General features: G+C 44.8%; 1 protein-coding gene across 1 annotated transcript in view; it reads right to left on the reverse strand.

Annotated features, from left to right (window-relative positions):
• Positions 1-8435: 8435 nt before the first annotated feature.
• The window catches only part of LOC120932453 (centrosome-associated protein CEP250-like), a 155326-nt gene continuing 149881 nt past the window's right edge, over positions 8436-13880 (reverse strand). The window contains exon 10 of the mRNA XM_040344813.1: positions 8436-8555. Within this exon, the coding sequence (XP_040200747.1) occupies positions 8515-8555 (41 nt within the window). The 3' untranslated portion in view covers positions 8436-8514. The remainder of the gene's footprint in view (positions 8556-13880) is intronic.

Consider the following 13880-nt stretch of genomic DNA (forward strand, 5'->3'; position numbering starts at 1 on the left):
AGCCCCCAAAAAAAACAAATGTAATATATTTCAGTTCACTAAATGGATGTTGTGGCTGCATTAATTTCCTTAATTTAATTTTTTACGTTCTCTAGTTGCCCGGATTCACGTAGCACTTACGCCGTCGTATCTCGAGATACGCCGCGTAAGTGTAAATGTGCGCCGTCGTATCTATGCGCCGTGCCCACAGAACTAGATACGCCTGAAAATAGGCTTCACCCGACCAACGTAACTTTCCTACGCCGGCGTATCGTGGGTGCATATTTACGCTGGACGCCTCATTGCAAATATGCAAATGAGGGAGATACGTCGATTTACAAACGTAATTGCGCCCGGCGCATAATATACGCGGTTTGCGTTAGGCTTACGTCCGGTGTAAAGTTATTCCCCATCTATGAGGCGCAGCTCATGCAAAGGTATGGACCAGGGAACAGCCGTCTATTTTACGTTGTTTACATAGTAGTACGTGAATAGGGCTGGGCTTAGGTTACGTTCACGTCGTAGGCAGTGATTCGACGTATCTTAGGCAGTTGTTTCGATGTGATTCTGAGCATGCGCACTGGGATATGTCCACGGGACGGCGCATGCCCCGTTAGTTTTAAGTACTTCTATGACGCTTGGCCCATCATTTGCATGGGGTCACGCCTCATTAGCATGGCTCACGCCCACTACCTCCTACGCTGGCTTACGCCAAGGAAACCCAGCGTATCTTTAACAGCGAGTGGGGGCGAGTGCTTTGTGAATACAGTACTTGCTGCTTTGCGATAGGCTGGCGTAGCCTAAAAAAGATACGCTACGCCGGCATAAATATGCACCAATGTATGTGAATCCGGGCCTTTGTCTTAGAGTAGCTATACCTACTCCTGCCTTGTATCTATGAAAGGCCAACATATTCATCGTTGGACAACATCAATGTAACATCAGTGTAATATTGTGGAGAGGGTATTTTTAGATAGGCTTTCATTTGTTAGTCACTTATGTAAAGTCCAACTCCAGATAATATTCCCTTTTGGTAAAAAAGGTTTTAAATACATTTTAAAAGTTGATCATTGTAAGCAACTCTGACAATTTTGCTGCACAGCTTGGTCTGGTAAAGGAAGTTGAACAATAACTGACTTGTAGCATCAACCAATCATAAAACTAGAGTGTTAAAGTGGACCTAAACTATCCTATCCTTTACAGCCAAGGAAGCCTCAATTTTAGCCTCTGTTTGATCTGAAGTTGCCATGTTTCCGCACATGCAATTTTTTGAGACAGGTCATTTGATGGCTTGACAGCTGGGTTGAGAGTACAACAAAGGTGACATTTACATTAAAGGCATGCCAGGAATAACTAACCGTTTTGGGGAACTTAAACTGTTGGGCTTACTGTAGTTCCGCTTTAATGCTATTGCCACATGACATCATATATATTATGTCATTGATGATTTTGCCCATAGTTCCATGTTACCATATCAATCCAAATTTGCAGATTAGGACTTCTGAATTTTCCCACTTGTCTACTTGTTGCAGGTCAGCAGGAGTGGGAGGTAAGCAACCATTTCTAAAAGCGGTTTAGAAACCCTCCAACATCCAAGTAAAACTAAACCCACCAATTTAACAGTTTACCAAAACGGATTGAGTTCATGCCTTAAATGATAACTCTTAGTTACTGTGGTGCTTATGTTAGCTCTCAACCAAACTGTAAAGTCATCAAAGACCTGATGTCACAGCTGATTACATGTGCAGCATCATTCAAGACTTGGCAGATACCTTTGGCACATCTGTGTACACACAGGTTTCCATGCGTAAGGACAGTGCAGTGAAAGAGGTCCAGGATCTCTTTTTCTTTGCCTACATAAGCACAGCTCCACTCATGCGCAGATGAGCTACAGGGCTCTGCCAGGTCCCTAAGCCCTTCAATCAATACAATTAAGTTCCTCCTTCCTCCTTAAGCTGTATAAATTTTACTTTGAGCTACTGGGTATCAGGTACTATCAGGTAGTAACAAAAATACACTTACCAAGGCCAAGATGCTGAGGGTGGCTCCCTTTGCGACCCGGCGCGGTCCGCCCCCTGAATTGAGGACAGGGGAGCAGACGCACCAGGAGGCACCGGTACCGATGGGAAGGTGAAGGTTCGGTGCGTGAAACAGGAACAACCAGGCAGTAGTCCACTAGGGAATGGCTGAAGATATGGCAGGGAATTCCAGGAGGTCCGGGAAGCAGGATTGGTAGGAAACAGGGAAATCCAGAAAACAGGCTGTGGTCAAGGAAGTTCAGATAAACAGGGTAGTCCAAAGTTCAAGCCAAAAGGTCAAGGGCAGGTGAGATCAGAATAGTCCAATAGGCAAGCCGAGGTCAAGGTAGGAGAAGGCAGCAATCCGGTAGAGTATAGCCAAGGTCAGGTAAACAGGAACAAGATCAGATAAGGTTTTTCCAGGATCCAGGAAACACTCCAAACAAGCGCTGTGACAAACCAGCAACTAGCCACAGGAAAGGGAGAGGTTTAAATAGCCCGCTCAGGGCTCTGATTGGCTGGACGGAACTACAGATCTTGCGCGCCCGTGCGCGCGCACCTGCACGCGCCCGCGCGCGCCAACACCACGCACGCGCGCGCGGCGCAAACAGCCGCGATTGCACCGTTCTGGAAGGCAGGTAAGAGTTAGTGCCCTGACAGTGCCCCCTCCCTAGGGGCGGACTCCGGACGCCTAAACTGTCCATGAGTTCTGGATGGTCCCGGTGAAAAATTTGGATCAGGCGAGGAGCATGTAAATTTCTGGAAGGTTCCCATGAGGTGTCTTCAGGCGGGTAACCCTTCCACTTGACAAGGTACTGGAGTTGTCTCCCTCTCTTCCGGCAACCTAAAATAGATTCGACCTCAAATTCTTTTTCACCTTCAATCTCCACTGGAGGAGGTGGAAGTTCCTCCCTTCCTGGAAAGAAGTCTGGAATAACGGGTTTGAGCAGAGATGCGTGGAATACGGGGTGGATCTTGTATGACCCTGGTAATGTTAGTTCAAAAGCCACAGGATTGATCACTCTTTTAATTTCGAATGGGCCTATGAATCTGGGACCTAATTTCCGAGAAGGAATGGGTAACCTAAGGTTCGTGGCTGATAGCCATACCTTCTCCCCGACTTTAAAAACTGGACACTCCTTCTTTCCCTTATCGTAGGATCTTTTGTAATTTTCCTGGGCCTGTTGCATGTTTTTTTGAAGTCTTTGAAAATTTTGTTGTAAAGCAACTATATGTTCTTGGACAGCAGGTACAGGAATCTCGGGAATTGAATTTGGAAGAAAAGTTGGATGGTAACCATAGTTAGCCCAAAATGGAGTTTGGTTAGTGGATGAATGTAGAGAATTGTTATACGCAAATTCTGCGGATGGTAGCAAAGACGACCAGTCATCTTGCGACGAGGAGCAGAAGCAACGGAGATACTGTTCCAACGTTTGGTTGGTCCTCTCTGTCTGACCATTGGACTGCGGGTGGTAAGCTGATGAAAGGCAGATTTTAATCTCCAGAGATTTACAAAGTTCCTTCCAAAACTTAGATGTAAACTGCACACCTCTATCTGAAACAATGCTTTTGGGTGTTCCGTGGAGCTTCACGATCTCTTTGAAGAAAACTTTAGCGGTTTCTGCTGCAGAGGGTGTGCCAATCATGGGTACAAAATGTGCAAATTTGGACAGCCGGTCGACCACTACTAGGATTGTAGTAAAGCCTCCAGAAGGTGGTAAGTCTACAATAAAATCCATAGAGATGTCCGCCCAGGGGCGTTCAGGAACAGGAAGAGGTCTGAGTAAACCCCAGGATTTGGCGTTTGGGCCTTTGTAACGCTGACACCGAGAGCACGAAGTTACATAGTCTTTACAGTCCGACCTCCACTTTGGCCACCAGAAGGAGTGGCTAACTAGTTCCGCGGTTTTCCGAGCTCCAAAATGGCCTGCTAGTTTATGGTCATGGAATATGCTCAGTACTAGTTGTCTCGTTTGTTCAGGTACAAAAATTTTGCCTCGAGACCATAGTAAACCGTCCCGTCTTTCAAGAGAGAGTGAGGGTACGTTGGTAATTTGAGTGGAAGCCGTCTTTAAAGAGGAAAGTAGATCCAACTGAGAAATCAGAAAGAAATTTTGGGACGTCAAGATGGTACTGGGTTCTGACTGATCAGGGGTTTCAGTGAACATTCTGGATAGGGCGTCAGCTTTTCCATTCTTAGATCCTGGTCTGAAGGTTATGTGAAAGTTGAAGCGGGCAAAGAACAAGGCCCAACGGGCTTGCCTAGGTCTCAGACGTTTGGCAGATCGCAGGTATTCCAAATTTTTATGGTCTGTGAAGATCAAGATGGGATGAAGAGCACCCTCCAAGAGGTACCTCCACTCTTCTAGAGCGAACTTAATGGCCAATAGTTCCCGGTCCCCAACATCGTAATTTCTTTCCGAGAGATTTAGTTTTCGTGAAGCGTAAGCTACGGGGTGCAGTAAGGATTTGGGTCCTTGCCTTTGTGACAGGATAACACCGATGGCTGTCTCCGAAGCGTCGACTTCCAGGATAAAGGGCAAGCTTGGATCTGGATGCCTAAGGATAGGGGCTGAAGAAAACAAGATTTTTAACTTTTTGAATGCTTCTTGAGCTTCCCGGGACCAATGAAAGCGAAGACCTTGGTGAGTTAGACGAGTGATAGGGGCCACAATGGATGAAAAACCAACAATGAATCTTCGGTAAAAGTTGGCAAAGCCAATAAAACGCTGTACCCCTTTTTTGTCAACTGGCGCTGGCCAATCCTGAACTGCTTTGACCTTTTGCGGATCCATGGATATACCGTCGGTTGAAATGATGAACCCCAAAAACTGAATTGTAGTCTTCTCAAATTCGCATTTTTCCGCTTTAAGATAAAGCTTATGTTCTCTGAGGATTGTCAGGACCTTTTTAACGTGGGTGCGATGTAGTTCGAGTGATACCGAAAAAATGAGGATGTCGTCCAAGTAGACGACTAGAAAATCATCCAGATATTGACGAAAAATGTCATTTACCAGATGTTGGAAAGTGGCAGGGGCGTTGCAGAGGCCGAATGGCATAACCAGGTATTCAAAGTGCCCGAACCTTGATCTAAAAGCGGTCTTCCATTCGTCCCCATGCCTGATCCGGATAAGGTTGTAGGCCCCACGAGATCGAGCTTAGAGAAAATCCGGGCTGATCGGAAGCGTTGAAAAAGTTCCGGAATGAGGGGCAAAGGATACCTATTTTTGACGGTGATTTTATTTAGCTCCCTGTAATCGATACAGGGCCTGAGGGAACCATCTTTTTTCTCAACAAAAAAGATTCCAGCCCCGGCTGGGGAAGATGAAGGGCGAATTAATTTCTTTCCTAAATTTTCATCGATATAGGCCTTTAGAGCCACCAATTCAGTCTCCGAGAGTGGGAAGATTCGACCAAAAGGGATTTTAGAACCGGGAAGTAAATCAACGGGGCAATCGTATGGCCGATGTGGGGGAAGGCGGTCAGCCTGTTGCTTATCGAACACATCCTTAAAGTCCGAGTATGCAGCAGGAACGTGTTGAAGATCCGATGGTGCAGACATCAAGGCGGAGCAGGAGGCTTTAACGGGAGGAAGACAATGCTGAGAACAGAAAGCAGAAGGGAATGTGATGTCTTTTTTGAGCCAGTCTATAGAAGGTTGATGCACTTGTAGCCAGGGTAAGCCCAAAATAATAGGGAATAAAGGGGAAGGAATGAGATCAAGGCACAGATACTCTCGATGGCCGGTGTCGGAGATGGCGTGGATGGGCAGAGTTTCCATGGTAACTAATCCAGAGCGGGGTAGAGAGCCGTCTGCCAGATGGATCTGTAACTGAAAGTTTTTTGGCCGGTATGGGACATGCAGCTTCTGGGCTAGGGCAGAATCAAGGAAGCAGCTGCAAGCCCCGGAGTCAACGATGGCTGGCAGCCGGACCGCCCCCTGCGGGAGCTGAAGGGAAAGAAAAAGTACAACGTAAGTCTGTGGTAAGTTGGAAATATGGCAATTGAAAAAAGACGGTAGTCTTGACTTACTGGGTCTGATGGGACAGGTGCGAAGAAAATGTCCTGCAGCGCCACAATACAGGCAGAGGTTGGACTGCCGTCTACGTTGTCTCTCTTCAGGGGTGAGAGGTGCCCGGAGTAGACCGAGCTGCATTGGTTCTGGATCTGAAGACGAAGCAACAGGTGGAACTGGAGCAGGTGGAGGAGCCGGTGAGAATCTAGGCGGAACCCAATTAGGACGGGATGTCTGGAAGCGTTCCTGCCGGCGTTCTCGAAGACGTCGATCAAGCTGGGTGGCTGATTGGATTAAGGCTTCCAGAGTGGCAGGCGGGTCACCTCTGGCTAGCTCGTCCTTGAGGGATTCCGACAATCCTTGGCGAAACTGGTATTTTAGGGCAGTTTCATTCCACCCTGTATCAGCAGACCATTTACGGAAGTCGGCGACGTAGTCCTCTACGGGTCTCCTCCCCTGGGTAAGTTGATGGAGAGTAAGTTCTGCGGTAGCTGAACGGAGAGGATCATCGTATAATTTGGATAAGTGTTCAAAGAAAGTGTCCATGGTGTCTAATATCGGGCTCCCTTGTTCCAACAAACTATGGGCCAAAGCTTGTGGTTCATCTGCAAGGAGGGAGATCACAAAACCAACCTTTACAGCTTCTGAACAAAAAGTCCTAGGTTGAAGAGTCAGATATAGGGAGCAAGCGTTCTTAAATGCCCGAAACTTCTTTCGGTCGCCAGCGAATCGCTCCGGGGTAGGCACACGTGGTTCAGGATGAGTTACCAGCACTGGAGAAGCAGAAGAGGGTTGAGAAGAAGTAGGGCCTGTAGCTAATGCTGCGGAAGCAGTCGAGGATCCGGGGGTGACATTCATCTGTTGTAAGCGACCGTCTATATGCAGATAGCCTTCTTGAAGTTTCTGTACCGCTTCGGTGAGGGCTGAGACTTGTTGGCATAGCGTCTCAAAAGGCGAGCGCACCCTGTCGGCCTCGGACATCTGGCTGGTTTGTACTATCAGGTACTATCAGGTAGTAACAAAAATACACTTACCAAGGCCAAGATGCTGAGGGTGGCTCCCTTTGCGACCCGGCGCGGTCCGCCCCCTGAATTGAGGACAGGGGAGCAGACGCACCAGGAGGCACCGGTACCGATGGGAAGGTGAAGGTTCGGTGCGTGAAACAGGAACAACCAGGCAGTAGTCCACTAGGGAATGGCTGAAGATATGGCAGGGAATTCCAGGAGGTCCGGGAAGCAGGATTGGTAGGAAACAGGGAAATCCAGAAAACAGGCTGTGGTCAAGGAAGTTCAGATAAACAGGGTAGTCCAAAGTTCAAGCCAAAAGGTCAAGGGCAGGTGAGATCAGAATAGTCCAATAGGCAAGCCGAGGTCAAGGTAGGAGAAGGCAGCAATCCGGTAGAGTATAGCCAAGGTCAGGTAAACAGGAACAAGATCAGATAAGGTTTTTCCAGGATCCAGGAAACACTCCAAACAAGCGCTGTGACAAACCAGCAACTAGCCACAGGAAAGGGAGAGGTTTAAATAGCCCGCTCAGGGCTCTGATTGGCTGGACGGAACTACAGATCTTGCGCGCCCGTGCGCGCGCACCTGCACGCGCCCACGCGCGCGCGGCGCAAACAGCCGCGATTGCACCGTTCTGGAAGGCAGGTAAGAGTTAGTGCCCTGACACTGGGGTTTGTAAAAAGGCCCTTTTTTGAAAAAAAAAAAAAAACATTTCCAACATAGTGTAATTTCCATAGTGATGTACTGTATATTGCACACATAAAACACTGAGGATCACCAAACCAATTATTTCACTGTAAGGAAAATAATCTAAAAGTGAAAACAGATTTCATACAATTGCCAATTTGTCCAGAACTGGCCAACCCGGCAGATTTAGCCCAGGAGCTGATCTATGCTGTAAGAAGTCTCCACAAACCCCAAAATTGTCTGGCAGGTGTGGATTCCAACATGATCTTCTGCCGCTATTACCCATCCTCTTCATGGTTCAATGTGTTGTGCATCCACAGATATCCTTCTACACATGTGTGTTCTAAATATTTGATTATATATGTAACTACAGTAGTGGACTTCTTGTCCACTTAAACACCTCATTCTCCTCTTACCTCTACAGAACTTCTGCTGACTGGATTTTTTTTATCTGATGGCAACCACCATTGTGGGTACAAAATACCAGGCGGTCAATAGTTTCTAAGATGTTGCATTCAACCGTTACATCTGGCACCAACAATAATTGCAAAGTAAGAGATACTTACATTAGGCAGCTTCTCAGTATAATGCACTGAACTGAACATAAACCGACCCCCCACCATGCTGCATGCTTTTTTGTATTGATTTGCAGCAACATGGTTTACTCTTTAGCTAATGCACTAATGAGCATGTGTTCCAATAAAAGTGGCTGTATATTGAAAGACAGTCAAATTATTATTTAAATAGATTTACTTTAATATATTGAATTTATACACCTGAAGCGCTTGGAGTTTTAGATTCTCGTCTTCTTCTATGATTTCTTTGGGTCTTTTCCTCTAATCTCTGTGATGGCTGAAATCAGAGGTTATGGAAAGTTGAGAAAGCAAGCCATTCTAAAAACACTATTTAAGCAAACAATACACATTTGCAAGCAGAAAGACAGAGAACGATGCAGATGTTTTTTTGCTGTCCCTTAAAATCACATTGGGGTGAATTTGCTAAAGGCAAATAGACTGTGCACTTTGCAAAGGTAGATAAACATGTAACAAGGGCGGTCCGAATGTCAGGACCTAACAAATAATGTCTGCATTAGATAAGGGTATTTGGAGGATGTGATCTTCAAACACTTCAGGCCGCACTCAAAGAGGAAAGCAATCTCTAATAGAAAACAGATAAAAGAAAAAGGCGCCTCTAAGTGCAGAATTAAAACTTTTAATATCCCCAAAAAGGATTAAAAACACTTACAGGATCGAAGGTAAGATGGGGCATGTCATGAGTATGTACAATGGGTGATCCAACATCAGGAAGGTCCCAGTATATACAGCTTCCAGCAAAAAATCCAGGGAGACCGGCAGATGTACGCTCCAGACTCTGAAAACACTTTTGAAGCAGTCACACCATCTATGGGGAAGGGGAAAGGGAGGGGTGAGTGGGCAAAGATCCGTGGACCTGTGGGGTGGTAGGGTGTATAGACACAAATGGAAGTGACCTACAACCGAAAATTAGATGAGTGCAGTCTAGCCTAGACTGTATAGCAGTGAACACACAGAAAATCTTCCAGTGTAAATGGTTAATATACTACAACTCAAAAAATCTTGAATTGGAGATGAAAGTGAAAAAAATAAAAATAAACAGAAATGAAATCCTAAAAAAAGTACAAAACTGAGTGCAGTCCAAAATTCCAAACAGGTTCAAGGTGGAAGTAAGTGAATAAATGGTTAAATGTGAAAGGTACCAAACTCAGGTAAGTGAAGGTATGTAGCCAGGTGAAATCCACACACCGTGCGCCCCTCACCAATAGTGAATCTTGACAGCTTACCTCCCTACTGACATTCAGAGCCAAATGGATAATCACTATACCAGCTTCCTATTTGGTGGGTGTCTTCTTATCAGATCTCAGCAGTTGATCATACATGTAAAGATAATGGTAAAAGTATTGTAGCCTTATCCTCTTGTTAGACAAGGAGGGAAATACTGCACAAGAGAGTGGTCAGATGTCCACTTACACAACTTACAAAGTGTGTAGGGAGCGTGTGCCTATCTCCACGAGCGCCGAGCTCGTATCCTTGTCTTCTTCCTGCTACCACTTTCTCACCTTAACATCCATAGAGCCGTCCGCTCGTAGCGAGGTATGAGAGGTAGGGATGGAAGAAGAGAAGGGGGCACATCGCATAAAACCGTACAGCAAGATAAAATTTAATGGGTCATAAAAACAATCGATAAAAGACTCACATGGGGCAGTCTAATGGCGGTCACGTAGCCACGAGCACCGCGCTCGTCCACCGTCCGTCAGGTACTGCTCCTGGTAAATGCTCTGTTGTCCCGACGCGTGTTCGTCACATCACGTGACTTCATCAGGGGATGTTTGACTAGAGCACTGGATTCTCTTTAAATATCGTCTCAACGATAGGGCATAGCGGCGGCCATTTTGTTGAAGTCAACGCCGTATATTGGCGAATGCCGTGCCGGCGCCATTTTCCCTGAGTCTCCTCTAATATGTCAGTCTCTGCTGGATGGAACAAGCAGGACGAGAGACAGACATCCAGGGAAGCTGAGCTGTGGCAGGCAGCGGCTGGCCTATGCTACGAGCGAGTGTCCACAGGGAAGAATTAAAATAGGTTTTATTTTAATAAAACTAAAAAAAGGGGAAAGTTAAAAAATATTAATAAAGAGGAAGATTATTAATATATATGAGATCCGGGCATACTGGGCATGAAAATCCCATGGGACACATATGTCAGTGGTCCGGGTCTAGACACATAGTGGGACGAACAGTGTGCTGTCACTCCATAAAATTGCGCAGATACTGCCATATCACAGGGCCAGTAGGCACCACATTAGCTAGCACCATAGTGACAGGCGGACTGTGCAGGAAATAATGGAATATTTAATATTAAAAAACAAATGTAGTAAAAAATAGAGAAATATGCAATAAGAGCCAAATGTAGGGAATGAGGAGATAACCTGGTGAGGGAAGGAATCCGGGTTTCAAAGCCCAGAGTGTTTTGCAACTGATAGGAAAGGGCTGTGGTGAAGTAATGACAAAACCGAGCAGCACCTGACGCATGGCAGGTTACATAGTTACATAGTTAGTCAGGTTGAAAAAAGACACAAGTCCATCCAGTTCAACCACAAAAAATAAAAAAAATAAAATAAAAAACACAGTAAAATCCTATACACCCAACTCCATTCCCACAGTTGATCCAGAGGAAGGCAAAAAAAACCAGCAGAGCATGATCCAATTTGCTACAGCAGGGGAAAAAATTCCTTCCTGATCCCCCGAGAGGCAATCGGATTTACCCTGGATCAACTTTACCTACAAATCTTAATACTCAAGTTATATTCTGTACATTTAGGAAAGAATCCAGGCCTTTCTTAAAGCAATCTACTGAGCTGGCCAGAACCACCTCTGGAGGGAGTCTGTTCCACATTTTCACAGCTTACTGTGAAAAAACCTTTCCGTATTTGAAGGTGAAATCTCTTTTCCTCTAGACGTAAAGAGTGCCCCCTTGTCCTCAGTGTTGACCGTAAAGTGAATAACTCAACACCAAGTTCACTGTATGGACCTCTTATATATTTGTACATGTTGATCATATCCCCCCTTATTCTCCTCTTCTCAAGAGTGAATAAATTCAGTTCCTCTAATCTTTCCTCATAGCTGAGCTCCTCCATGCCTCTTATCAGTTTGGTTGCCCTTCTCTGCACTTTCTCCAGTTCTCCGATGTCCTTTTTGAGAACTGGTGCCCAAAACTGAACTGCATAGGTGAATGAGTGAATACATAGGGATCCAACATATAGTATTCTGCATAGCATGGGTAAGATAGTGTAGGGATATAACATTGTATCTAAAAGTCACTCAGGAAGCAGTTCAAATCAAACTCGATGTTGAGGCCTCTGGGTGTGAAAGTATCCATATTAAAAATATATTTCGATTCTAGTTGGCTGAGGGCCCTAACCTTATGGCCCCCCCGCCATGGTCTAGAATATGGAACTATCCCCCAGAACTTCAAATGTGAGGGGTCCTTGTGGTGGACTTTGGCAAAGTGGCGAGATACGCTGTGATTAGGGAACCCACTTTCTATATTTTTCACATGTTCTTTGATACGTATCCGTAACAGTCTCTTCGTGCGGCCTATATATTGCAGTCCGCAGCTGCATTCGAGTGCATATACTGCACCTTCTGAGTTGCAGCCAATGAAGTCCCTTATTTCATACTCAGTACCGTTGCTGTTAGACTTGAAGGTAGACACCTTTTTGTTCGGTCGTTTGGTATGTGTGCAAGAATAGCATCTCTTGCAAGGGTAGAATCCTTTTCCGGTGAAAAATGTGAACTGTTTCTTTGGCGGGTTTATCACGCTTTTCACCAGTTGATCCCGCAATTTAGGGGCTCTCTTATATATAAACCTTGGTTTGTCTGGTAATACGTCTCGAAGATCTTTGTCGCCTTTTAAAATGTGCCAGTGTCTTTGAATGACTTTTTCGATTTTCCTGTGTTGTATGTTATAGTCCAGTATTATAGGTACCAGGTCTTGTCTACTTGTTGAAGTTTTGCTTTCCAGGAGTTTTTCCCTGGGTATCTTAGATACCTCTTCTATCTTTTGCTTAATGTATATGTTGTCGTATCCCTTCTGTACAAATCTATCACCTATTTGTTTAGCTTGTACTTGGAAAACATCCTGCTTTGTACAGTTGCGTCGTAGGCGCATTAGTTGGCCTTTCGGTATATTAAAAAGCCAATTCTTATGATGGCAGCTGGTCAGGGGAAGATAGCTGTTTCTGTCCACATTTTTAAAGAAAGTCCTGGTATCAAAGGTTGCATTATTCCTGGAGATTTCTAAATCTGGAAAGGCTATATTATGTTCTTCGATTTGCCAGGTAAGTTTGATGTTTCTAGTGTTAGTATTTAGATTCTCCAGGAAAGTCACCAGTGATCGGTGATCTCCTTTCCACAAGATAAAGATGTCATCAATGTATCTTTTATATAGCAAAAGATCTGTAGGTTGATGAGTGAATACCCCTTCTTCCTCCCATTGAGACATGAACAGCCCTGCCACACTCGGGGCAAATTTTGCCCCCATCTTTATCTTGTGGAAAGGAGATCACCAATCACTGGTGACTTTCCTGGAGAATCTAAATACTAATACTAGAAACATCAAACTTACCTGGCAAATCGAAGAACATAATATAGCCTTTCCAGATTTAGAAATCTCCAGGAATAATGCAACCTTTGATACCAGGACTTTCTTTAAAAATGTGGACAGAAACAGCTATCTTCCCCTGACCAGCTGCCATCATAAGAATTGGCTTTTTAATATACCGAAAGGCCAACTAATGCGCCTACGACGCAACTGTACAAAGCAGGATGTTTTCCAAGTACAAGCTAAACAAATAGGTGATAGATTTGTACAGAAGGGATACGACAACATATACATTAAGCAAAAGATAGAAGAGGTATCTAAGATACCCAGGGAAAAACTCCTGGAAAGCAAAACTTCAACAAGTAGACAAGACCTGGTACCTATAATACTGGACTATAACATACAACACAGGAAAATCGAAAAAGTAATTCAAAGACACTGGCACATTTTAAAAGGCGACAAAGATCTTCGAGACGTATTACCAGACAAACCAAGGTTTATATATAAGAGAGCCCCTAAATTGCGGGATCAACTGGTGAAAAGCGTGATAAACCCGCCAAAGAAACAGTTCACATTTTTCACCGGAAAAGGATTCTACCCTTGCAAGAGATGCTATTCTTGCACACATACCAAACGACCGAACAAAAAGGTGTCTACCTTCAAGTCTAACAGCAACGGTACTGAGTATGAAATAAGGGACTTCATTGGCTGCAACACAGAAGGTGCAGTATATGCACTCGAATGCAGCTGCGGACTGCAATATATAGGCCACACGAAGAGACTGTTACGGATACGTATCAAAGAACATGTGAAAAATATAGAAAGTGGGTTCCCTAGTAGAGAAAAACAAATAAAATAAATATTAGAAAAGATACATAGATTGGAAATACAACATAAAAAAAGACAGAAACTGGTATAGGAACTGAACTAACACATTTAAGAAGACAGGTAGCGGATCTCCTTAGATATAAGGCTGAAGCGGTTTTACAATATGCAGAGAAGATGACATATGACTCAGGTGATAAATGTGGGAGGTTAC

The sequence above is a fragment of the Rana temporaria genome, chromosome 3 (assembly GCF_905171775.1).
Source record: "Rana temporaria chromosome 3, aRanTem1.1, whole genome shotgun sequence".
Taxonomy (NCBI): Eukaryota; Metazoa; Chordata; class Amphibia; order Anura; family Ranidae; genus Rana; species Rana temporaria.